The 25,986-nt window shown below is 52.3% G+C and overlaps 1 protein-coding gene across 1 annotated transcript in view; it reads left to right on the plus strand.

Moving 5' to 3' along the window:
* Positions 1–25,986, plus strand: part of LOC133137777 (ETS domain-containing transcription factor ERF-like) — a 44,789-nt gene that overhangs the window by 12,063 nt on the left and 6,740 nt on the right. Inside the window, exons 2-3 of the mRNA XM_061256113.1 lie at positions 17,751–17,985; positions 25,241–25,356. Coding sequence (XP_061112097.1) covers positions 17,751–17,985; positions 25,241–25,356 — 351 coding nt within the window. The remainder of the gene's footprint in view (positions 1–17,750; positions 17,986–25,240; positions 25,357–25,986) is intronic.

Raw genomic sequence — 25,986 nt, forward strand, 5'->3', positions numbered from 1 at the left:
CACGATGCTGTAATTGGGTCGGATCATGTTCTCCCCACAAATGATCAACTCCAGAGTTTGTTTGTAACCGGAACGAGACCGTAGTCTCAACAGCGTCTCGGTACGGTTGTTTTGGTCTGCACCAGGGTTCTATTGCTGTATTCACACCTGCCCAAAAGAACCGCACCGGGGGGGAAGCGCACCAGGTTTCGATTCAAACGGACTAAGCAAGGCAGGTGTGGTGGATGCAGTGCACATGACGCATTGCCACTCTGACCAGAACCAGAAAACAAACTAATTGAAGTGTGGTGGCATCTGTGGTAAAGAGCTGCAGCTCTGCAATGGGGCCCTCCACACACAGACAGACCAACCCACTCACTGGCCTACTCACAGCTGAACAACTCACCCGCTCACACACACACACACACACTCTCTCACACGCACTCTCTCACAGACACACTCTCTCACAGACACACACTCACACACTCTCTCACAGACACACACTCACACACTCTCTCACAGACACACACTCACACACTCACTCACTCACTCACTCACTCACTCACTCACTCACTCACTCACACACACACAGACACCCTCTCTCTCTCTCACACACACACACACACACATACACACACACACACACACACACACACACACACACACACACACACTCACACTCACACACACACTCACACTCACACACTCTCTCTCTCTCTCTCTCTCTCTCTCTCTCTCTCTCTCTCTCTCTCTCTCTCACACGCACCCTTTACCAGCAGGTCGCAGGTGCTCATTTTGAGCCTTCATGGACGTGCATGTATTCCTGTGGGCTGGTGCAGTGAGCTCTGCTGGCGTCTTTACAGCCCTGCGCATCACCAGCAGGCTTCTGCCCCAACAGGATATCCCATTACAGTCAGTGGAAGGGCTGCACCTGTTTAAGGCTCGTTTCCTACGCAGAGAGGAAACGTTTCATACTCGGGCTGCTCTGCCACTTGTTATTTGCAGGAACATGGTTACTTTGGAGTCATTTGGTTAAAGAGCATTGTGAAATATAAAATCTATATAAAACGGTGTCATTAAAAACTAGATTGGCATGCCTTAGTGGGTAACTTGCACCTGTGATAAGTGAAGAACTTCAGACATGGAGAGGAGTGGGCCTGTCTGGGCCCTTCCCTGGCACAGCAATGCCTGCTGGATTATAAAGGCATGCTGTAATACTTCTCCATGGTTTGTAATGTCCCTGGCGCTGAGTGTGTGTGTGTGTGAGAGTGTGTGTGTGAGAGTGTGTGTGCGAGAGTGTGTGTGCGAGAGTGTGTGTGCGAGAGTGTGTGTGCGAGAGTGTGTGTGTGTGTGTGTGTGTGTGTCCGTGCTACGGCCAGCGCTGAGGTGGTGTGAGGGGAAGCCGATCTGTCGCCACACGCCTCGACACATCCCAAGTTCCAGACTGAGGGGGGGGGTGGGGGGGTGAAGGCTAAAATTAACATCTCAGGGTTGGCTGGGCGTGCGGAGGAACAGCCAGGGTGGGCCCACAGCGGTGTCACCCAGTCTGACTCCAGCCCTCCGCTCCCCTAACGTCTGCGCTGCGCAGCGGCGTGGCAGGTTCCAGTGCCATGGGGGGAAAAGCCCAAATCCAGCAAAATTCAACTGTCCTGTAAATACAGATATTCAAAAAAATACAAGAATTCAACAGGCCATGGCCCAGACTTAAGCCACAACATAATTACTCCCGTTTCCCTGAGCCAATTGTCTTTTGGTGTCTGACATCTGTGTTGTTTATTGATCATAATATTGACACAGCTGTTGGTAGCGTTCAAAGAGAAAGCTATTCATTCGAATAAAAAGTTGAAAACAAGACGCCACGCTCTAGCTAGCTTGCTCGACGTGAGTAAATTGAAACAAATCGCTCCTTGGGCTTTTTGATATTAGCCTGTTTGGTAAAAATACACTTTGATCAGAGCACCGGAACATTTTGCGGCGGTTTCACGGACGCAGATTAAGCCTGGTCCTCGACTAAATTCAATTTTGAAGGGAGATTCTCTGCAGAAAAATATTTGGCTCAGGACTAAGCTTAATCTCGGTTGGGAAACTGGCCCCATACGTAGCACCTTATTTCCTCTCGCCAATTCTGCCGCTTCATCCTGCTTCTGCCACTGTTGCCGGAATATAATCACAAATGGCATCGGCCTACATTTATTGTGTTGTTATTGTGAGTTCGCCTATTTCGGCAAAATAAATGGTTATTTTTAACAGAATGCGCATACATTTGTAGAAAACACTGATTTCGGAAAGTCCTGGGACTCCGGAGACCTGGCGTCCTGTGCGTCACCTTGCCCCCGCTCTGTGCCGAGTGGGAGCCGAGACGGTGGTGAAGCGGAGGACGCGGCCGTGGGCTCATGGCTAACTGGCAGGGTTGGCGTGTTCCCGTCCCAGACGGGGCACGCTGCCGTTACGCCCCGGGGCTTAAGCCCGAACCGCTTGGCGGAACGCGCGGTATGTAAAAACGTGAGCGGTGTCGGCTGTGGACGCGGTAAGCAAATGCATGTAAATGTGTGGCTGCTCTGTACCGCACCGCGCCGGGTGAAGCCTGCCCAGACACAGGTGTGGCGGGAGCGAAAGAGCCTGTTCCTCCCCCCCCGGGCTGAGCGAGGCCGTGGGAAAAGAGTCTGGAGGTTCAGTCAGGAGAGTCGGGGCGGCCTGTAAGGTCGGTGCAAGGTCGGTGGTTCGATACCCGGTGTAGCCACAATAAGATCCGCGCAGCCGTTGGGCCCTTGAGCAAGGCCTTTAACCCTGCATTGCTACAGGGGAGGATTGTCTCCTGCTTACTCTAATCAACTGTATGTCGCTCTGGATAAGAGCGTCTGCCGAATGCCATTAATGTAATGTAATGAGAGTCGCCCCTTTACCGCTCACAGCCGCTCTTTCAGACGCCGAGAGTGCTGGCCCTTCCTCTCCCTCTCCCCGCTCCAACGCTCTTCCCTGGGCGCTCTTCCCTGGGCGCTCTTCCCCTCCTCTCTCTCAGGACCGGACCGGTCTGGTTTGGGGGCCTTCGTTCTGAACACTGCGGTCGACGGGTGAAATGCGATTGAGACCGAATGCCTTCCTGGCGCTGTTCAGATCCAGAAAGTGGAGATGGCAGGGAACTTGAGTTCCCCCAATTATGCAAAATATTTAGCCAAATTTGCGTGTTGTTATTATCACGCATCATCCTAACCGAAATGTCAGTTTGTTTTCGTGCCTCATGTCCTACAAACAAATTCAGCTATTTAAAACAGGGAAGCGGGTTGATATATTTGTTTGTACATAAAACCAGTATAACTCTAAATAAACCCGGCATCAACCATTATTTCAGTAGCTTATGTAAACGTGCATGGATTAATTTATTTAACCAACCGTTTCCAAATGACATTTATTACCAATAAATTTGTTACAGATGTTACGGTGGGAAATACTTGTTTTTCTATGTGAACACCGAACATTGGAAAACGATAACTCATATGAAGCACCATATAGGCTAGGCTACATTTCACTAATCTATTGAAATGTTTTGGTGTAATTTGTGTATGTGATATGCAACTGACAGTAGCCAAGGACATAAACTGTTCAGATAGGGCACATTGGGATTCTGGGATTACAGTAAATAGTTATGTTTGTTTAGATTTTTACTTTGATCCAATTTTGCTGGTTACATATTAATTGGTGTCTCGAGGCGGACAGCAATGTCAGGTTCGTGTTTTACTGGCTACTGTATCCTACGACGAAACTTGTGCTCGACACATAGAAATCATTTTGTAGCTTTGAATGGACTGACCACGTGTGGGATCTGTAATTGGCTGTGGGGATTGTTTGTAGGCTCGGGAAATAATAGCAATTATGATGGGGCTGTTTTGACGGCCAAAAGAAGCTTGTCCCAATTTTCTCAACGACCCCCCCCCCCCCCCCATCGTTCACTCCTTTGCTTCACTCGTTCACTCCGCTCCTTTGCTCCACAGACTCTCGCTGGAGTGGAGGAGTGGTAGTGGGCGAGTGGAGTAAAGGAGGCTGAAAGACAATGTGATGCAGCCCTGATGTGCTGCGTGTGCTCGATCGCTGGAATACACTTGAAGCCTTAACATAGTCCGTATGCACAGAGAGCACAGATTAGAAATGGTTTCTAGGTAAGCGCATATTGGTAGTGTACGTCAACAGCTTGTATGCGTGTGTCACTGTAACACAATGATGCAGGCAATACTCGTGAGTGTATTGGCATGCATCTGAGAGCAGGTCACCAGTGAGTTAGAAGGTAGGCAAGTGTCCAGAGTTAGCAGGTGGGTAGGTATGCAGTATTTAGTTTGCACGTACGTGAATATGTAGTACTGACTTAGCTGGTAGGCGAGTATGCGGTATTGAGTTAGCTGGTAGATAATTATGCAGTGTTGGAAAACAGTCTGTTACTGTATATCCACCTTCCTGAAGAAACTGCAGACGTGGCGTGCAGGTTGGGTTTTGCATGGGTAACTGGGCCAGGGTGTTATCGGATGCTACGTTGCGGCCGTTGTGAGCAGTTTGAAGCTGCGCAACCTTCTCTAGGGGAAAAGTTATTTATGTTTATCTCCGTCTTCCTTTTGTTTTGAACTTACTAATCCGCGGCTAGATAATATTACGTAACTTGCCAATGAAAAATAATCTAATCTTATCCGCTAAAGTCATCTCTCGCCTGCTACATTTTAATATGACGGCGCTCCTGTGGCAACTGCAGAAGCTTTTGTGTGCGTACCCATGATAGTTGTGTGCTGTGTATGCAATTACTAAGGCATTATTTACTTGGTGCGCAAGCTCCATTTGCTTTGTAATTTCTGTACAGCAGCAAGAAACATTGCTGGAGGGAAGTCTTGGTGAAGTGCAGTCGAGGTTGCATACACGTTTTCACGTTTTTTTATTTTAATTTTATTTAAAAATCTTTTACACTGACTTAAAAACGCGACATGCCTTTAATGCTGCTAGGTCTTGAGCAGCCGAATTTCCAGAGCGACTCTTCCAACTCTCATTCACACGTAACCCCCTTAACGGTGAAGTTCTGGAACATTCCGGTGAGACCGCATGCGTGAAAATGGCCGTTACGGAAACTTGAGGACACGGTGTGGTGGGACTGGAATAACCGCCTGTCTCGAACGTCAGTCTCCGGCTTTTCGCCCAGCGATCAAACGGACCTCGGTACCAGTATTTGTGTGCCACGTATGTACGGTACATTTAGTTTTTTTTATTTGAAGTCGGGTGAGCGTGCCTCTGTATATGCGTTAGCGCCTTTTCATAGTGTGCGCTGGTCACGGTGTGGCTGTTTACAGAACAAACTCCCTGAAATGTCAGCGCGAGAATCGGCAGATGCGGTTTGAACATGTGAAACTGGCGCGGGCCCAGAAACGCATCCGCCGAGCCGCTCTGTGACAGACGGCCAGTCCGTGTCCTGTCCTGTTAACCGTTTCTTTTCACTCATCTCCCGCCGCCTCTTCACCCTGAGAACCTAGTCTCCTCCTGTCCTTTCCCTCTCCACCCTGTCTGTCTCTCTCTCTCTCTCTCTCTCTCTCTCTCTCTCTCGCTGTAGACTTCCCCTGACTGTCCCCAGGTCCTCTGTCTCCTCCTTTCCTTTCCCTCTCCACCCTGTCTGTCTCTCTCTCTCTCTCTCTCTCTCTCTCGCTGTAGACTTCCTCTGACCGTCTGTCTCTGTTGCTCTGACCTCAGCGAGGAGTGGCTCTCATGCTCCATACAGTCTTGTCATGAACTGACCTTTACACACACACACACACACACACACACACACACACACACAGCATGTTTGTTGTGTTGTTTGGAGGGTGGGTGGTGAGTGTTGAGGAATGAGCTCAGAGCCTCCAGCCTGCCCGTCATCACCCCCCCCACCCGCCAGGCCCGCACCCAGCACACCTGGCTGCCCCAAGCACACTGAGACCATTGTGTTCTCCTCAGGCATGCTCACGCATACACACACACACACACACACACACACACACACACACACACGCAGACGTGTACACACACACACACACACGCAGGCTCACACACACATGCAGACGCACGCACACACACACACACAGATGCGCATACACACACACAGGCGCACACACACACACGCACACAGGCACACATACAGCAGCTGGCTGCCTGCAGCTCTGAGCCCTCCTCAGTGCTGCAGCAGAGTTTGGGTGCTGAGTCCAAGGCCTGCCCTCTGTGCACACTGTTACAGGGAGGGGATGGTCAGGAGCCTCAAACCCCTGGTCCCACCCCAGCAAGCAGCCCTGTGATGGACAGGCAGTTGCAGCCTCCTGTTTACTCACTCGGGCCTTTGACTGGCCATCCGTCCATTCCTGGCACACTTCTCTGCTTCGTGTTGACTGTAGGCCAGAACGAGTTCTGTTTGAAGGACACAAATCTTCCTCCATTTACACCCCTAGTTCAACCACTTTTTGACCTCACTTGTCAAATATTCCGACTTCCTCCTCCGTTCGTATCCTACAGCAAATGTAGAGCATGTGTGAATTTCTCGTTTCAGTATGGTTAAATAACACAAGGAAAGGGACCTGGCGCGTGACCCCATTCCCGACGAGTCTCCCCATTGGACTACATTTCCCAGCAACCCTCTCTCCAACCCTCAGTGGACTGAACTGTCCATAGGCCGGCGCATGGCGTCAGCGCGGAGTGCAATAGAGCCAAAATGGCTGCGCGGAGCCGGTCGGGGTGGGAGGCCGTGGGGACGCCCGTGCGGCTGTGTGGTCTATGACTCAGCCGCTGAAGGGGAGTGAAACGGCTGGGTGAAGTGTGGCTTCAATTACGGAGAGCGCACTCTCTGTCTGCGATAGTTTATACCATTAGCCGTCTCTGTCACTCCTCCAGCAGCAGAAACTGGAGATGGAAAAAGGGCTTCGGCACCACAACCGTTCCTCGACTCTTCGGTACGGGGGGGGGGACTGCCTCCAACTCTTTTCCTTGGCTGCTTTGAAGTACTCTCAAGATCATGTTCGCGTATACAAATCAGCCATTTTCCATGGCTTCTGAAGTAATCGCCTCATTCTCCTCGAGTGCCTTCACTCGGCTTCGCATTCATTCCGACGCAGTCCCATGTGACCTTTCTACAGAAGTCTAAACTCAAATCCCCCCGCTTAAGCGCTAACGCGTTTCAGCACTAATCCCACCAAAATGATTTTTCGATGTTTTTTTTTTGTGCCGTGACGGCAGTTCCTTGCTTGTGATTTTTGATAATGGACACAGATGATTAGATTAACGCCTCCGTCCGTGTGGCATAAAGACAGCGTGTGCGCAACCCGGGCTAAAAACGCATGTCCGCCAATCAGAAGGTAGGCTCCTGCCCAGGGGGAGAAAAGACTTTCGAAAGTTTTGTGCTTTCCATTTGGGGCAGGCCCAACCTAACCTACGGCTGGAACCCACAATCCAATTTGGGTCTTTTGAGTCAGAGTCGTCTCCTATACTTCCGCCCGCTCTCAAACCTTGGCTGGCTGCTCGCATTTTCACACCTTCTGCTTCATGAATAGGCCCGACCTATGTGTTTATTCCGATGAAGAGATTGGCCAACTTTTTGACAGTTGCCTTCACGGATGTACTCGCATTACCGTAGCTGTTTAGCTGACGCTTTTATCCAAAGCGACCCTGGAGCAATGCGGGGTTAAGGGCCTTGCCTAAGGGCTTATGTGTATGGACCTTGTGGTGGCTACACCACCAGCCTTTCGGGTCCCAGGCACTCCAGCGCCGGAACATCGTTGGGTTCCCTGCGGTGTGGAGGCAGGTGATGTCTGAGGCCCTGCCCTGTGGCTCGTTACGGCAGTGCCCGTGTTTGGTGTGGTCGCAGGACTGCCTCAATGTACAGCCCTCCACCGCTGTGATTCACCGCCGCAGTTGAACTCATATTCATATCATATTTGCATTCGTATTTCTGGCAAGGTGCCGTAGTTAGTCCTAATCCCCAACCTGACCTATTTGCCACGTGCGCTGGAAACGATGATCACGGCTGTACAAGAGTTTCTTTGTGAATTCGAGCTTATCCAACCCGCTCTGTATGTTCTAACGATCTACTTAGCACGACACTTTGGATTTAAAAAAGCGTCTGCCGAATGAAATCTGACGTAACGTAATGCAACTCACGCGTCTCACTTCCGTCTGCGTCGTCCTTCCAGGAAAAAAAACAAAAAACAGCGGCGGGGTAAACGGCAGGTGGCGGGGTAAACGGCAGGCGGCGGGGTAAACGGCAGGCGGCGGGGTAAACGGCAGGCGGCGGGGTAAACGGCAGGCGGCGGGGTAAACGGCAGGCGACGGGGTAAACGGCAGGCGACGGGGTAAACGGCAGGCGACGGGGTAAACGGCAGGCGGCGGGGTAAACGGCAGGCGGCGGGGTAAACGGCAGGCGGCGGGGTAAACGGCAGGCGGCGGGGTAAACGGCAGGCGACGGGGTAAACGGCAGGCGACGGGGTAAACGGCAGGCGACGGGGTAAACGGCAGGCGGCAGGGTAAACGGCAGGCGGCAGGGTAAACGGCAGGCGGCAGGGTAAACGGCAGGCGACAGGGTAAACGGCAGGGTAAACGGCAGGCGGCAGGGTAAACGGCAGGCGACAGGGTAAACGGCAGGGTAAACGGCAGGCGACAGGGTGGGGGGACAGTGTTCGTCGCCCCTCACGCTGCGCTCTCCGGCACATCCGCTCCCGCAGCGCTGAGCTGGGGGGCGCGCCCCTCGTCTGCCCGCTGTCGCCCCGCTCTCTGGAGCCAGGCGCTGTGCGCGCAGACCTGCACGCCGCGCTCAGCCTGCTTATTACCAGCCGTGGAATTACATGTCTGCCGTCGGCCCGTAAACGGTGATTAGACCCGTTTTACTCGTGTCCGACGCTAAAACACTGTCTCGGGAGCGTACACTCACGTCGCCGCGTTGCTATTTGTGACAAGGCGGCTAAGCTGAATAAATAAGCTTTTTTTTTTGTGTGTGTGTGTAAATAAAAGGAAAGTTACTTTTGGCTAGCTGGTTTGTAAGCTTATGTGACTTTTTTTTTTTTAAGCACAAAGCTTGTGGAAATGTGGAAAAGCTTCAGAATGTAATGTAATGTAATGAAATGTCCGGATGAAACATACGTACCATGTATAGTACATGTATACATATGAACCCCAGAGCAAGTCACATTATATAGGCCTATACAGTACTTGTATACTGCTGGGTCCTCCTGGGAGAGTTCAGGTTCAGTATCGTGCTGAGTTGTGGCAGTCGTGCCCCGGCTCGGGCATTGATCCCGCAGCGTTTCAAGCCCGGCGTCCCAGTTGCGCCCCAACGTGGAAATTGAACAGGAAATAATGAAATATTACTTGAATGAAGGATGTATTTATAGTTGTGGTTATTGTGTGTCATCCTTGAGGGTGCTTTCATGGAGCTTCTTCTGCAGCTGCAGGGAGAAAAGTTGCACCTCATTCAGGAGAGACGTGTTTTATAAGCCAGGCTTTTAGTCGGCTTCCTGTCCGTCTCCACAACTCTATTCATCCCCTATGATGACGGGCGGTTTGTCCGTGACCTTCAGGATCGGCGAATCTCTCTCTCTCCCTCTCTCTCTATTTATCTCTTTCTCTCTCTCTGTCTCTCTCACACGCTCTGGCTTCCACCATGCGCTTCAGTTATGTAATGCCGCACTCAATTGTGTGAGAGTGTGTGTGTGAGAGTTTGTGTGAGAGAGAGAGTGTGTGAGTGTGTACTGCCCTTTTTCTCATCCTGTGTCTTTCTGGGTTTATTACCCTCCTCATTGTGTCCAGCTTCATAGACTGGCTATGCCCCCCCATGACCTGCCCGCACTGTTACATCACCACGCTTACACAACTTCCAGCTGAGTGTTACGGTCTCCCAGGAAACGCCACGGAAGTGAAACGCCACGTGTTTAATGCACGTATGCACCATGGAGCAGCCCAATTCATCCGGCCAATTAATCCATTTACGGGACGCCTGCTTTCAAGAGTTGCATGTGCTGACCCTGCCAATATCCAGCCACCCCCCCCCCCCAAGTATGGAGAGGGGGCCTGCAGATGGGTCTGTCGAAGGCCTGGACAGACCCTCTTCGGTGACCCCTGCTGAGCCTGAGGGGCGCGGTGCAGCCAGGCCCAATGGCCTTCAGTAGCTGCTCTTTACGGTGTGACATCACAAGTATGCAATTAGAATGTTCTTAACTCCGCATTCTAATGCTGACGTAACCATCACTGCTGAGAATTGTAAGCAACTGGAGTTCTAGAACACCAACGTGCCACGGGGTTCTAGAACACTCACAGGCAGTGACATCACCTGGAATGACACCCGGTGAGGTCACCCGGCGTGGCTCTGGTTGCTGCGTGTGGGGATCAGTCAGCGCTACACCTGTGAGACAGGGAGAGGCCTCACACCCCCGCCCTTTCTGCACCGCGGTGCAGACGGACCCCTTTCCTCCAGATAAATATCGCCCTGTGGAAGAATGGGAGGAAGGAGAGAGGGAGGCCTGTATGGCTGCCTCAGACAGAGCCTGAGAGTCAGCCTGAGCCCAGAGCACCACCCGCTCAGCACTGTGAGCCTTCGCCAGTCAATTATCCTCCGCATTACCCGTGGCTAATTCACACTCCCCTTAAACACAGGCCTCACACGCTCTTAACGGCGCTGCTGAATTCTTATGGAAATGAGCAGTTCCTCTCGGAAGAGCCGGGAGACCGGACCGAAACGCCCCCGTCCCCGCAGTTTAAGCCGGGGGAAACGGGGACGCCGGCGCAGGAAGCGTGTGTTTGCTCAGTGTTTCTGTGCGTGGAGCGCTCCGCGGTGACGTGCGTCTCCAGGCCCACAGTGTGGGAACAGTGGCGCTGAAACGGAGCTGGAGCAGTGGGGGTAATTAGCCACTGCGATGAGGGGGCTGCTTATGATTGATGATGCTGAGCTGAGTGACTGACGCACGCATGCACACACACGCATGCACACACACGCATGCACACACACGCATGCACACACACGAGCACACGCATGCACACACAAGCATGCACACACATGCACACACACACAAGCACACACATGCACACACAAGCACACACATGCCCACACATGCACACACAAGCACATACATACCCACACAAGCACACACGCACATGCACACACACGCACACACAGCTCCCCCCCGCCCTGATGTCGTCTGTTGTTGCATACGTCGCACTGAATGGTTTGAGATCTTTAGACCGAATGTAATGTTTTGTAATGATGTAATAGACAAAAGCAACCTCATCAAAGTCCTGACTTGAACCCAATGGTGTTGCTGCGACAGGACCTGAAAGAAAACTTACCGATTTGTTAAATCAAAGCAGTTCTGCAAAGAGCAGTGGGCGACTATTCCTCAGCGATGTGAAAGACTGTCAAAATGTAGGAAGTGTTTGATTGCAATTATTGCAGCTGAAGGTGGCGCAACCAGCTAAGCCATTTACTTTTTCCCCTTTGTCTAACTACATTTTGTATAAGTGCATGAAGCCATTTAGTGTGATATTTGCAATGATAGAGGAAATTGGGAAGGGGGCGAAACCTTTTTTCACGGCGCTGCATGCAGCGGCTGACTGAGGAGAAGGACACACACAGAGGAGCTGGGTCTCTCTACAGCATCTCTGCTGGCAACAGGTTGTAGTCTCCAGATCAGATAAACACAGGCCACTTTTCCAGCAACAGGAAAGCTGCAGTTGTTTACTGCGGAGAGGAAGACGCATGTGCGCTTCCTATTATTGTTTTCGGCAGTGAGCGCGCGTGTTTGTGGGCGAGGGGTGTGTGTTTGTGCTTGTGTGTGCTTGTGCGTGTGTGTGTGTGCGTGTGTGTGCGTGTGTGTGTGCGTATGTGTGCGTGCGTGTGTGTCCCAGTCCCAGGAGACACACCTACAGCACTGAACTATTAAATAACGGGCTGAGAGAGACGCGCTGGAGGCTAGTGATGGAGCCCTGTGAAGACACAGGGCACCTGTTGCACTCGTCCCCCTCTCCCCCTCTCCCCCCCTCTTCTATTTCAGTCCCCCTGCTCTTAGTCTGAAAGGCTTAATTGTTCATTTTTTTTTACCCCCCCCCCCCCCCCCAACCACCACCCTTTTTCTGTTATGTTTTTCTGGAGTTTTATTTTTAGTGCCCGTGTATCCGGTTGCTAGGAGACGGTGTCCGAGAGAGGGAACGAGGGAGAGAAAGCGAGGGAGCGAGCGGCGGAGGAGAGGAATTTTGAGTCGTGAAGGCTGAATGAGGAGCGGGGCGGGCGGGCGAGCGAGTGAGTCAGCACCGAGTGACGCAAAGTCCTCTGTCCTCCTCGCCTCCTCGCGCTGCGTGCGTGCGGTGTGTGCGTGTGTGCGGTATGTACGTGCGTGCGGTGTGTGCGGTGTGATATGTGCGTGTGGTATGTGCATGTGTGCGGTATGTGTGTGCGTGCGGTGTGGTATGAGCGTGCGGTGTGTTATGTGCGTGCGTGTGTTATGTGCGTGCGTGCGTGTGGTATGAGCGTGTGGTATGAGCGTGCGTGTGGTATGAGCGTGCGTGTGGTATGAGCGTGCGTGTGGTATGAGCGTGCGTGTGGTATGTGCGTGTGTTATGTGCGTGTGGTATGAGCGTGCGGTATGTGTGTACGTGCGGTGTGGTATGTGTGTGCGGTGTGTGGTGTGGTATGTGCGTGTGTGTGGTATGTGCGTGTGTGTGATATGTGCGTGTGGTATGTGCGCGGTGTGGTATGTGCGTGCGGTATGTGCGTGCGTGCGGTGTGATATGAGTGTGCGGTGTGATATGAGCGTGTGGTATGTGCGCGGTGTGGTATGTGCGGTGTGGTATGTGTGCGGTGTGATATGTGCGTGCGGTATGTGTGTGTGGTGTGGTATGTGCGTGTGTGTGGTATGTGCGTGTGGTGTGGTATGTGCGCGGTGTGGTATGTGCGTGCGGTATGTGCGTGCGTGCGGTGTGATATGAGTGTGCGGTGTGATATGAGCGTGTGGTATGTGCGCGGTGTGGTATGTGCGGTGTGGTATGTGTGCGGTGTGATATGTGCGTGCGGTGTGTGCGTGCGTGCGGTATGTGTGTGTGGTGTGATATGTGCGTGCGGTATGTGCGTGTGGTATGTGCGGTGCGGTATGTGCGTGCGGTATGTGCGTGTGGTGTGATATGTGCGTGTGGTGTGGTATGTGCGTGCGGTATGTGCGTGCGGTATGTGCGTGCGGTATGTGCGGTGCGGTATGTGCGTGTGGTGCGGTATGTGCGTGTGGTGTGGTATGTGCGTGTGGTGTGGTATGTGCGTGTGGTGTGATATGTGCGTGTGGTGTGATATGTGCGTGCGGTATGTGCGTGCGTGCGGTATGTGCGTGCGGTATGTGCGTGCGGTATGTGCGGTGTGGTATGAACGTGCGGTGGGTCAGAGCACGACATGCAGTCCGGTACTCGGCTTCCGATGCGGCGCTCCCATTTTGTGACAGTTGTTGTGCACATCTTCTAATCAGGATACATTAATGCAGTTTAATACATTTAAACTGAGTTTGCATCATGCCCTGTCAATCTGCCGTTAATTAACCTGGTACAGAGCTACATATAGAGATTCATGCAAGCCTTTGTGCAAGCTTTATGCTAGCCTTAATAAAGTACAAATAATTTTATTGATATACATATATATTTATTTATTTGATAAAGTTTGATTAAGCCAGTTGAGGACGAGCAGCTGTAGTCGGTTGAGGAATTTGTCAGTGGACCTAAAGGAAAGCTCTTGAAGGACGTGCTGGGTTGTGAAGGGAGTTTGGGAGCGTGTGTGCTTTTGCTCTTGCTCCTCTAGTCATTTTTGTGTCTATAAAATGGCTACACCAACAGACGCAGTCCAACAGACAATGTTTTTTTACCTTGCATTGACGCAACACTACTATACGCTGGTAGACTGGTATCGGTGCTTACGTACCAAGTGTAGAGACCAGAGCTACAGTCCTGGTATGGGCTCACGGTACGGTACAGGAACTGCTGTGTACAGCGCAGGTGAGCTGTGGTTTTGGAGCCTTGCGAAGCTGCACAGCGGATGCGTTGTGGCCTTATGCCTTGAGAGGAAGCTCTCATCTCATCTCATTGACTGATGTTTTCTGTGTCTCTTTCTCACGCACAGATGCACACGTGCACACACACTTTCATGCAGGCACACACACAGAGGAAGTAGTTTTGTTGTGGCATCGAGCAGTCGCACACTTCCTGTTACATTCTGACACATTCCAGGAAGCACCACCCCCGCGCATCCCCTGGCCTGGTAGAGTTAACCGTCTGTGCCCTCTTGCCCTCCCCGCCATTCTGCCCTCCCCCAGAGCGCCCCTGCCTCACCCTCCCTCCCCCAGAGCGTCTCTGCCTCACCCTCCCTCCCCCAGAGCGGCTCTGCCTCACCCTCCCTCCCCCAGAGCGTCTCTGCCTCACCCTCCCTCCCCCAGAGCGTCTCTGCCTCACCCTCCCTCCCCCAGAGCGTCTCTGGGTCTCACCCTCCCTCCCCCAGAGCGTCTCTGCCTCACCCTCCCTCCCCCAGAGCATCTCTATGTCTCACCCTCCCTCCCCCAGAGCGTCTCTGCCTCACCCTCCCTCCCCCAGAGCGCCCCTGCCTCACCCTCCCTCCCCCAGAGCATCTCTATGTCTCACCCTCCCTCCCCCAGAGCGTCTCTGCCTCACCCTCCCTCCCCCAGAGCATCTCTATGTCTCACCCTCCCTCCCCCAGAGCATCTCTATGTCTCACCCTCCCTCCCCCAGAGCGTCTCACCCTCCCTCCCCCAGAGCGTCTCACCCTCCCTCCCCCAGAGCGGCTCTGCCCCGCCTACATTTCCATCTATGCCTACATTTCCCATCAACCACACCCTACCGCCATCCATCACCCGTCCTCTCCTTCTCTGACGATCTTCCCCCACCCCCCTACCCCATACTCCTCGAGTGCTCTCCCCGCAGTGTAGCCCTGGCGCTGCTCTATTTCGGGCCCCCCAAGGCCAGGGTGCTCTGGCTGTCTGCTGCGCTTCGGCTGCGGGGCCAGGATTGTTTACTCCAGCTGAGGGCAGGTGGACCGGTCGGGCCGGGCCGTCGGGATCAGAGAGGAATCCGGAGATCAGCGCTTATCTCCTCTCGCCGGGGGCATCCTGCTCCAGACAGGGTGAAGGACGAGCAGCTGTACACGGGTGTGATATGGGGTGCTCGCTTACGGCCTGAGTCTGAGCCTGTCTGAATGGTGCTGCAGGGTGAGGGCTTTGGCCTGATATGAGGCACTCGATAATCTCACCGTACCTTTACTGGGTCACTGGCAAGATGTCAGTGGCCCACAAGAGTATCTTTCTTTGTGTGATTTTTTTATTCTCTCCCCCCCCCCCTTTCCCTGATTATCCATACCTGTGTTTTGTGTGTGTAATGACGGTTAATGTAATACATTAGGCGGGCCAGTAAACATTGGGGAATGGGGTTTTTCCCGTAGTTCACTCTCCTCTCTCTGTTCCCGCCTGGATGTCCCAGGTGCCCCCTGTCCTGCTGATGGGATGCAGAGTAGCCTGTGGCACTGGGGGAGGGGCCCGGGTGTCTGTCCCTGTGTGTGTGTCTGTCCGTGTGTGTGTGTGTGTGTGTGTGTGTGTGTGTGTGTGTGTGTGTGTGTCTGTCCGTGTGTGTATGTGTCTGTCCGTGTGTGTGTGTGTCTGTCCGTGTGTGTGTGCGCGCATGCCTGAGTGAATACTCGCGTATCGGGGTGTCTGGGTTTGTTGTGACTGCAGGCTCAGTTCTCTGATCGGCCTGAACTCATTGATCACTGAGACATGCCTCTCTGCCCCAGTTTTGTACTGACTGGCTGAAACACACGTACACACACACGTACACACACACACACACACACACACAGGCACATGTCCTGCTTTGAACCTGCCTCTTCTGTAGCAGAAACGTGATGCAGGTGGAAAATCTAAATCGGAATTATGACGCCTCCACGGGGCGGTATCGGAACACGGGAGTCGTTCTGTGCAGAAGCGGCTCGCCGCGGCAGCGAAAGCGCTCCCGGTGACCGCGAGGTGAGGGGCACTCGTAGTTCAGCCCTGAGAACGACGGGGCCATCGAACCTGGATGACGACAGTCTCCCGGACCAGCTATGATCTCATTCCTTCTCCTTTTCACCCCCCCCGCCTCCTCCCTGCCATTGTCTGCTTCCCCCTCTCCTCAGGCCCCGCCCCCCCTCCCCCGCAGGCCCCTCCCCCGGAGTGTCCCCGAGCGGAGACCCCTCCCCCCAGCCGGCGCTGTGCATTATTGATACGGTCTCATCGCCTCTCGGCTCTAATGGGTGTCTGGTGTCTCCCCTGCTTTTGGGAAGGGGGGGGGGGGGTTTTGAGGTCGTCAAGGTTAAGCGAGGGTAGAAGAGTGAGGTCATCCGCAGACAAAACACTGAAGCGCATGTTTTCGCGCGCTCCGTGCCCGGGCGGGCGGGCGCTGAATGCGTATCTGAGGACGTCTGTGCTTTCGGGGCGCAGACACAGACGCGGGGGCAGACGAATCGGATGAGCGTTACACGACTGTCACGCAGAGACATTCTGACTTCACTTTCAGCGCCCGTGCTCCTCTTCACGGGCGCATTTCCTCTCTTTAAGCCGCGCGGGCATTCCCTTCCTCTGCGGAATCTCTCGTTCCTGCGGCGGAGCTCGGACTGTCCGGCCTGAGCCGGGGGCGCGTGCGTAACTGAGCGCGCTCGGTGCGGAGTGAGCCCCGTGTAGTCGCCTCCGCGGAGACCTCCGGTTACCGCGGCCACCCGCACCCCCTCCGGGGAGCCCTGCAGCACTCCTCCGGCCTGAGCCAGCGACACTTTCACACCCAGGGGGCCGTGCGGTCGCACCGAAACCCAGCGCCCGTCAGCGAGCGCGTCTCACTGACCACACCCGCCAGCCTGCGGGCGCTGGGCGCTGGGGGGGCCGTGGAGCCAGCAGCGGTAATTTGAGTCCTGGATGCCTCATTAGTGCCCGGGCCAGCCAGACTCTTCTCTGCAGACTCCCGTCAGCGTGAATGTGTGTCCCAGCCTCTCGTAGGCACTCTGCAGCGCCGTTCAGAGGCTTCCCGAAGACGGCCTTAGATGGGCGGAAACCTCTGCTAAATCTGATTAGCGAATGACGGCGACTACACCCCAGGAGTCCGCGCCAGACCTCGGTTCAAATGGTATCGGTTTTGGATTCAAATACTTTTTCTGCATTTGAGTAAGCTTGCCTGGTGTATTGGCCGCTGAGGTGGCCTGCTCCCAAATCCGTGGGCGTGACTGTTGCCACGGGCGGCACCTTCGTAATGACTGCATAGACCTGAACCCTATAGACCAGTTGGCTCTAACCCTGTTCCTGGAGATCTACCGGGCCTGTAGGTTTTCATTGCAACTCAAATTTGGCACACCTGATTCTACTAATTAGCGGCTCAACTGGATCTTTAGCCGTTGAGTGAGGTGTGCTTTGCAAAGGTTAGAGTGAAAACCTTAGGGGACAGTGGATCTCCAGGAACAGGGTTGGTGACCCCTGCAGTTTGACCGTCATTAGTAACGGGACCTCAACGATTGAAGCGGAGTAGTCGAAGTGAACGAGGCTTTGCTGTTGTGACGCTGAAACATGTGACATTTGCACACCCGACGGCGGTGTGACCATTCTGCACACGGTGACAGCAGGAGTGAAAGCAGAAGCACGTGAGTGCGTGTCGGTATACGCGTGCCTGCGCGGGCAGGTGGTTCTGTGTGAGAGCTAAGTTAACACCTCTCCCTCTCCCTCTCCCCCTCCCTCTCTCCCCAGGGTTCGCCTTCCCGGAATGGGCCTACAAGCCCGAGTCGAGCCCCGGCTCGCGGCAGATCCAGCTGTGGCACTTCATCCTGGAGCTCCTGCGGAAGGAGGAGTACCACGACGTCATCGCCTGGCAGGGCGACTACGGCGAGTTCGTCATCAAGGACCCCGACGAGGTGGCGCGGCTGTGGGGCGCCCGCAAGTGCAAGCCCCAGATGAACTACGACAAGCTGAGCCGCGCCCTCAGGTACGCCCCGCGCTCCCCCGGGCTGCACCGCTCGTTCTGCGAGCCGCTGAGGGTCAACCGACTCGCACCCCAGGCCCGTGAGCACTCGTCCACTGGGGCAGAGGTGCGGAAAGGCACCGTGGGTAAACGGAGACTTGTGCCGGACCTGCCCTCTTCCTTTATCATCGTTTTGGCCCAGCCAGGCACTGTTGCTTGCTTCCCGATGTATCGCACATGCAGGCCCATACAGACGGGTCAGCCTTTTCGCATTATAGACCCATTTGCTGTGCGTTGCATTATAGCCCCGTGGGTCGTCCGTTGTGTTGACCTCAACCAGCTTGTGATGTCGTACAGAACGGTCCAGTCGGCCCCGGTAGACGGCTGGCTTGTCTGCTCAGCCGAGGCTTTCCCGAAGTACTTCCTGCTTGTTCTCCCCCCCCTGTGGTCAGCAATTGAGACAGGGAAGGGTGTGTTGGTGACACTTGAAACTCAAAAGCACAATAAGGAGCCTTCCCAGGGTCTGTCACTCCCCATACGCATGCGACGTGTGACGAGTTGTGTCGCTGCGGAAGTGAACTCCAGGAAAACCGTCACTGGTTTACCACTTCTGCGCTATTGTCTCACAATTTCACAAGGGCCTGGAGTTGATCTGGTCCCTTTCAGGCACTCGTGTTGCTGTAGCCAGAAGAACAAAAGGCCTTGGATCCGTACAGCGGGGAAGGTTCCGGATGCCGTTTGTTGAGGGTTGTTAATTTGGTGTGTTCGCTACCAGCTGAGCCTGGTGTGAACAGGGTGAGAACCGTGGGGTGGATACTGACGCGAGCCGCGTAAAAGATGAAAGGGGTGCGGATGGGGCCGTTTGGTGTGTGTGTGACTGAGAATGCCCCCATGGGGTGCAGACACTCTCTCTCTCTCTCTCTCACACACACACGCACACGCACATGCCAGGCAGAGCTGTGGCCTCCTTAAACGCATTCAAACTAGATGGACTGCCCTCTCTAGTGACTAGCGTTCCGAGGTTACGCATAAATAATCCCAGAGCACCACCTTATAAACGCTCAGAGAGATTAGCGCACTTTACTCATGGAGACTGAGCCGGGGGGGGGGGGGGGGGGGGGTGTGTACACAGTTAACTGCAGTCTTTCACACATTCTCGGAGGGAGCTGGTGATGGTGGTAGCAGTGTGACCTCTGTTTAGTAGGGAGGGCTTGTCCTGAGCTCTTGAGTGCTGTCCCCGCTGGGAGCACGTGAGGAAAGTGTTTTCCCTTCGTCTCTCTCGAATGCTCTCTCACTGTACAGAACTCTTTCTCTCACCTGCAACACTTGCTTTCTCCTGTAGCGTGTAGCCTTTCTGGTGCACTAGCCCTGCTATAACACTCTAGCTCTGTTGGGGTGTATTAGCCCTGCTGTGTGAACACACTCGCCCAGCTGTAGTGCACTAACCGTGCAATAACACACCAGCCCTGTTGTGTTTTTACAGCAGGCCTAATGTATGACACTAGCCCCAACTGTGGAGCATGCTGTAGTGCGCTAGCCCTATTGTGGTACACTAGCCCAGCTATAACACACTAACTCTGCTGTAACGCTCTTGTGTGTCCTAATCGGTTGGTCAGCCGCCTTGGCTACAATGCCCCCCAATGTGCGGGAGTGAGAGTCGAGTTTGTGCTTGCCTGCGAGCACACCGTCTGACCCAGCCACAGCTCTCAGCCTGTGTGTACTGCCCTGTTCCACAGGCCCTGAGCACAGCCCAGTAGTGTGACTGTGTGTGCCTGTGTCAGTGTGGCTGTGTCATTGCGGCTGTGTGCTCCTGTGTCAGTGCGGCTGTGTGCTCCTGGGTCAGTGCGGCTGTGTGCTCCTGTGTCAGTGCGGCTGTGTGTGGCTGTGTCAGTGCGGCTGTGTGCTCCTGTGTCAGTGGGCTGTGTCAGTGTGCTCCTGTGTCAGTGCGGCTGTGTGCTCCTGTGTCAGTGCGGCTGTGTGTGCCTGTGTCAGTGGGCTGTGTCAGTGTGCTCCTGTGTCAGTGGGCTGTGTGCTCCTGTGTCAGTGTGCTCCTGTGTCAGTGGGCTGTGTGTGCCTGTGTCTGCGGCTGTGTGTACTGCTGTCGTCACACTGCAACAGCGGGTAATGCCCACTTCCTGTCAGGAAGTTATTTTTGCAGAGGAACATAAAGCAGCTCGTAAATGAGCCCTGCCAGGGATGGCCTTCCAGCAAGAGCTGTGATATTTATCTGCTCCACCTATTCTCTCCACCTCTCACCCCCCCCTTTCTGTCTCATTCCCTCTCTCACCCTGTCTCTCCCTCTCATGCTCTCTCTCTGTCCCACCCTCTCTCTCTGCCCATACCTGACATGAACTTCACATGAACCAGCACCTTCCAGAGAATTTCCAGGATTTGCCAATTTGAGTGTTTCCCAGCAGACCCTGCTGTAGGCTGGACCTGTTGAGCGATTGCCTGGGCATGAGTAAACTCTCCTAGCCTGTGCGTAAATGGTGCTTAGGGAAATGACGGAGTGTGCTTGCTAGGGCTTGAGCTGTGTACACTGGGCTCCAGCACAGAGTAGAAGCCACTCTACTCTAGGCTTTTGTCCCCCCTCTGCTTGTGCGAAGTGTCGGGGGCCCTGCAGACTTAAGTAACTGCAGACTCGCTAAGAAGCCAGTCTTCTCCTTTGAAGTGAGTTCAAATGCTCTTCAAAGTGCTCCAGAGCTCGTCTGTCTCCCTGTGCTTCTGTGTGTCTCAGCGTGCTTCTGGAGCGTGTGCGCACACACACACACACACACACACACACACACACACAAAAATACTCTCACATGCGCACACACACACACACACACACACACACACTCTCTCACACACACACACCCACACCCACAAAAATACTCTCTCTCTCACACACACACACACACAAATGCAAACACTCTCGCACACACACACACACACAAACTCTCCCCCACACACAACACGTGTCTTCCATGCTTGTAGACATGTCTTTTTTTATGTGCCTCTTAAAATTCATGACTTCTCTAGAATTATGAACTACCTTTTCTTGCATTTGACCATGTCTACATAAACAGTGTTTCTGAAAATACGGGCTTGCCTTGTCTCGTTCAGAGTTCTGCCGCGTCTTCATTGAGACAGACAGCTAATAACCATAATAGACTCCAGTCGCCAGAATAACACCAGCAAACATCACATACCTTCCGTCCCACTCATTCCCATCTCCACCGAAGAAGGCGCACTCGTATAGTAGGATTGTAGTGATTCAAATGAATCCGAGGCGTAGCTTGTGGGCAATTCCAGCGTTATGGTTATGACATTTGGACACAAAATGACAAACAAAATAGCTCAGAAAAATTACTCTTCTTACATGATAAAAAATTTTAATGCCTATTTTCATAGTACCCACTGCCAGGGGAAGGGCCAAAATAAAAAGAATTTAAAAAATATTGTTAAGCCATAAAAAGTTATTGTGACAAATAACTTGCGTTATGGATACGATGCAAAAAGACAGGTATTTTGGGGAGACTATATGCTTTCTAAATCTAAATCTGTGAATTCTAAAGTCTAATGCAGAAAGTTTGATATCCATGTAATAAAATGGTTCTGCATATCAGTTTTGACATTCAGAAAACATCTGAAATGGCTTTGAATGTTTTCAGGATGGCTGCCAAATAGCATTGATTTCAAAGGTAATGGTACTAATACATTAAGCATTTTCCTGTTGTTTGCCAACATTTTATCAGATTAAAAAATGGTCACGATCGACTGTTGGGGACATAAGTAGTTGAATTGGGAAGTTTGTTTTTTCATGATCAGGTTGACATTACTGTGGAATTGCCCACGTATTTTACATTGCATTGATAAAGGTTAACTCAAGCCGTTCGTGTTTTCGTAGCTCTAACTATTTGTATGATGAATGTAAATGCGCTCGTGATAATCTCACTTAAATGGAGTCAGTCCAGAATGTCCACTACGAATAGCCAAGCTAATGCAATTCGCATTCTGCTCCGTGCTCTTCCAAAATGGAAGCTACGCACAGCCTCGGTGTGACGGAAGTGAGATAGCGGCCAGCCCTTTTACCCCACACATACAGGATTCCCGTGAAATTTTAAGATTTACTGTATATTAAACGGTATACAAATTGGTTTATAATGCAGTTCAGAATAAAATGTTTGAAGTGTTTAGTTTAGTCAGCTTTGGCTGTCTGAACAGAGGCATGATTCATACCATTTCCCTTGTTTTATGCTGAGTATCCTAAAGGAAATGAACCATCTTCTCGAACAGTTGTTTCATGCTAAGGCATTGACCTGGTGACCGGGCGTTCATAGGGAAAATGGAGAAGAATTGGGAGTTTTTCTTTTCCACTGCCTGGCGCTCCAGACACGACGGCGGTCGCTGTTTGCTTGTAGCCGAAGTCGCCAAACCAAAATGCTAAGTTGAAATTTGGCGCTCTTTAATCGGCAGCTCTATAAACAGACGCGAGTTTTTTTATGCAACGATGCCGAAACCTCCAGAATTCCTCAAAGGTCAAATTGAGTATTTCTGGAGAACGCTCAATCTTCAACTAAATTCCCTTGGAATTTTAGGTTAACTTTCTCTTCGGTCGCTCACGGTCTTCAGGAGGTGTGTGTCGGGCTGCGCTCTCACGAGCTCACCCGTTTCTTTGAGTTGAGACGGAGCTCTTACAAACTGTCAGCAGGCCGTGCAGTCGAGGTATTTGTGTAATTGGCATACCTGGTTAGGGAGTTAATCTGTTAGTCGGGGGAGTTGATGTCGCGTGAGCTGCGTGTTTGTCCGGTGAGGGTCGTAAACGGAGTTCAGTGCATACAGGGATGACGGCGCTCAGATTCGCTCATTAGATTTTAAAGCATTACCACGGACACGCTGCGGCTCGTCACACAAAAAAATCCCACCGTACACAAAACCGCGCCTGTGTGCGTTTGAAGCTCACGTGGCCGTTTAACCAGTAGATATGCCCAAACGCTATTAAGTGCAGATGAGAAATCCGTGAATAAAATGCGTGCATAGGAGGCGCATGGTGCATCCGAGATTCAGGACAGCATTTGTGAGGCCGCACGGCTCTATTTTACTGAGATCCGTGCGATCAGCACCCATGGCTCTGTCGACCACAGACTCTCTCTTCACTTCTGTAGGAAAGAGATTATGGGTGTAAAATTCCTTCGTTAGCTTCGCATGCAATTTCCGTGACTTCCCAGAGCGTGTTGGGCGAGTTGGTTTCCATGCACTGATGCGTGTCCGTTGCGGAACCGAGGTGTTCTTCCCAGACCCGTGTTGCGTGGCCAATAGAGCGCGTTTCAGCGCGTGACCCTCATAACTCTGCCAGTTTCAGGCTTCAGTGGCACCAGGGGTCACGTGACACGCGAGCAGTTTCTCAGCCTGTGTCTGTTTAGCGCAGTCTGTGTGGAAACGGAAAGAGGAGGGGAAACAATCAGAACCGCTGTATCAGTTCTGCCAGGTCTTTTGTCTTATCCATCACTGTGGTGCTTGAATTGTACCTTGAGTTAGTGGCAGCAAAAGTAAGGTTTTCGAGGTAGTTCATTAAATACATTCCGTGGCTTCCCTTCCTGTTTTAGATTACCATTTAGTCGTCAGCATTGTGTTCTGCCCTGTACACTTTTTAAAAAGTTTCTTTTAAGCATTTACACAGGAATATAAAATATTTTGCTTCTGAGCCCTGGTGCATTGCTTTCATTATTTCCTCCTCTGCTCATGCATATTTTCTGTTTTTGGAGGTGCTTGAGCGCACCGCATTGGGAGCAGTTTGCCATGCGCTCACCGGTGGCTTCGCTCTTTGATCTGCCGGAGAACTGAGCCCTTTGAGGCCCTCTGCGGATCGGTTTAACCCGGAGCAGCGCGCTAACGTCTGCGCACAGCCCTTTCTCACGGCGCCACCTGGCTCTGTTGCCTCGGTGAGGGGGATGACCCTTTGGACACGGAACCCATCCGGAACATTCCAGGAGCTTGCGGTCCACTGCTTTAATCCGTCTGATGGGGAGGTGTTACGCAATGCCTTGAGTTAGTTTTTATTTTATTTTTTATTTTTTTTAAATAACGGTGCCGACTCAATGATGAGAGTACCATGGCTGGCTTCAGACCAGATCACTGATAAGCCAGTGGCACAGTTTCCGTTCGAAGCCAGGAAGTTAGCTTCAGATTAGCATCAAAATTTGTAAAATGGTTCACAAGCATGACATTATGGTGTTGTATTATCACTTTGAAGAAGTCACCTTTATTCATTATAGTAGAGGTGTTGAGTTATTTGAGTTATTTTTTAAATAAATAGATGGAGGAGTCTATATTGTAGTTTAACTGAAGAATGGCACCATAATGGGACTCCCAATAGGCTGGACTGTGGTCGCTCATGCTTGCGAAGGACAGTCAGTTTTTAGAGTGAAGATGTTGGGTAAAGACATTGTAGAGGTGTAAATTATAGAGCTTAGATATTTGAATGCGCTTCTCTCTGTAGATGGGAGTAATGAACACACACACACACACACACACACACACACACACGCAGAAGCGGTATGCTAGCTCTATGAACAGGCAGATGGTGGGAGTGTTGCTGAAGGATGGAGTTGCCTGCTGTATTTGTGTGGATGGTCCTGCAGAGGGATAGACGGTCTGTTCGCCCTCTCAGGATCCCTGCTGTTTTGGGCCGGGCCAATGAGGTGGCAGCGCACGGAGCGCAAATATTACTCATTACCGTCTCGCGCCCGACCTCCGGAACAGAGCGAGCCGGTCCCGCCGAACCGCCTGTCCTGTCGCACCCCGCGACTGTCCACCGCGTGGCCACGTCATCCGTGATCTCCGCACCCCAAAACATCGGGCCTTACTCACTGTGTTTTTATCACACGTATCAGTACAGCACATTGACAGTAACATTTGGCCACCTAAAAGGCTACACGGTTGACTTTTTCGTAAAGGACAAATATGGTTGATTTATACAGCTTGCTGAAGCAGTTTGTGTCCAACCTGGTGTTCCAACCTGCCGCCTCTTGGGTCACATGATTGGCGATATTCTGCACTGCTATATAACTTGTTTTGGGAACGTGTTCAACATTTCTTCGACATGTTCTTGCACAAATGGCAGTTTCTGGTCAGGTGTGAAAGGTGCTCACAGATCTACATCCAATCAAGACACTTCCCCTGGATTTTATTCAGAGGACTGAGAGAGAGAGCCTGGCTGTACTTTAATGCGGTGTTTCATCAGTGTGTTACTGATGTTGCACTGAGTGACTGCAAACATTTCTTTGTTCCACAGGTATTACTATAACAAGAGGATCCTACACAAGACTAAAGGGAAGCGATTCACCTACAAGTTCAACTTCAATAAGCTAGTGCTGGTGAACTACCCCTTCATTGACATGGGGTCAGCAGGTACGGGTCTCTGTCTCTGCCATTATCACCACTAATGAGCCCAATCCTGCTCTCTCTACACGAGTACAATGCTTTATTTTTTAATAGCAGCATATTAGACTCTGACCTACAGTACATGCTATTCCAGGGCCCAATGTTTACACTTTCCAGTCAAAAAGTTGAGGAGCATACTAATGGATCCCGATTAGCATAAAATTATTTATCCAGTAAGCACACATTGTAGATCCTTGTATTCAGTCTTTCTCCTTCCTGGATTTGACCCTCTTCCTCCTCTCCCTTTCTTCTCTCCCGCTCCATCCTCCCTCCCTCTGTCCCTCCCCTCCCTCTCTCCCTCTCCCTATTTCTCTCTCTCTCTCTCCGTCCATCCCTCCCTCCCTCCCTCTCTCTCTCTCTCTCTCCCTCCCCTCCATCCCTCCCTCCCTCTCTCTCTCCCTCTCCCTCCCTCTCTCTCTCTCTCCCTCCCTCTCTCTCTCTCTCCCTCCCTCTCCCTCTCTCTCTCCCTCCCTCTCTCTCTCCCTCTCTCTCCCTCTCTCTCCCTCCCTCTCTCTCTCCCTCTCCCTCCCTCTCTCTCTCCCTCTCCCTCCCTCTCTCTCTCCCTCTCCCTCCCTCTCTCTCCCTCTCTCCCTCCCT

The sequence above is a fragment of the Conger conger genome, chromosome 9 (assembly GCF_963514075.1).
Source record: "Conger conger chromosome 9, fConCon1.1, whole genome shotgun sequence".
NCBI lineage: Eukaryota > Metazoa > Chordata > Actinopteri > Anguilliformes > Congridae > Conger > Conger conger.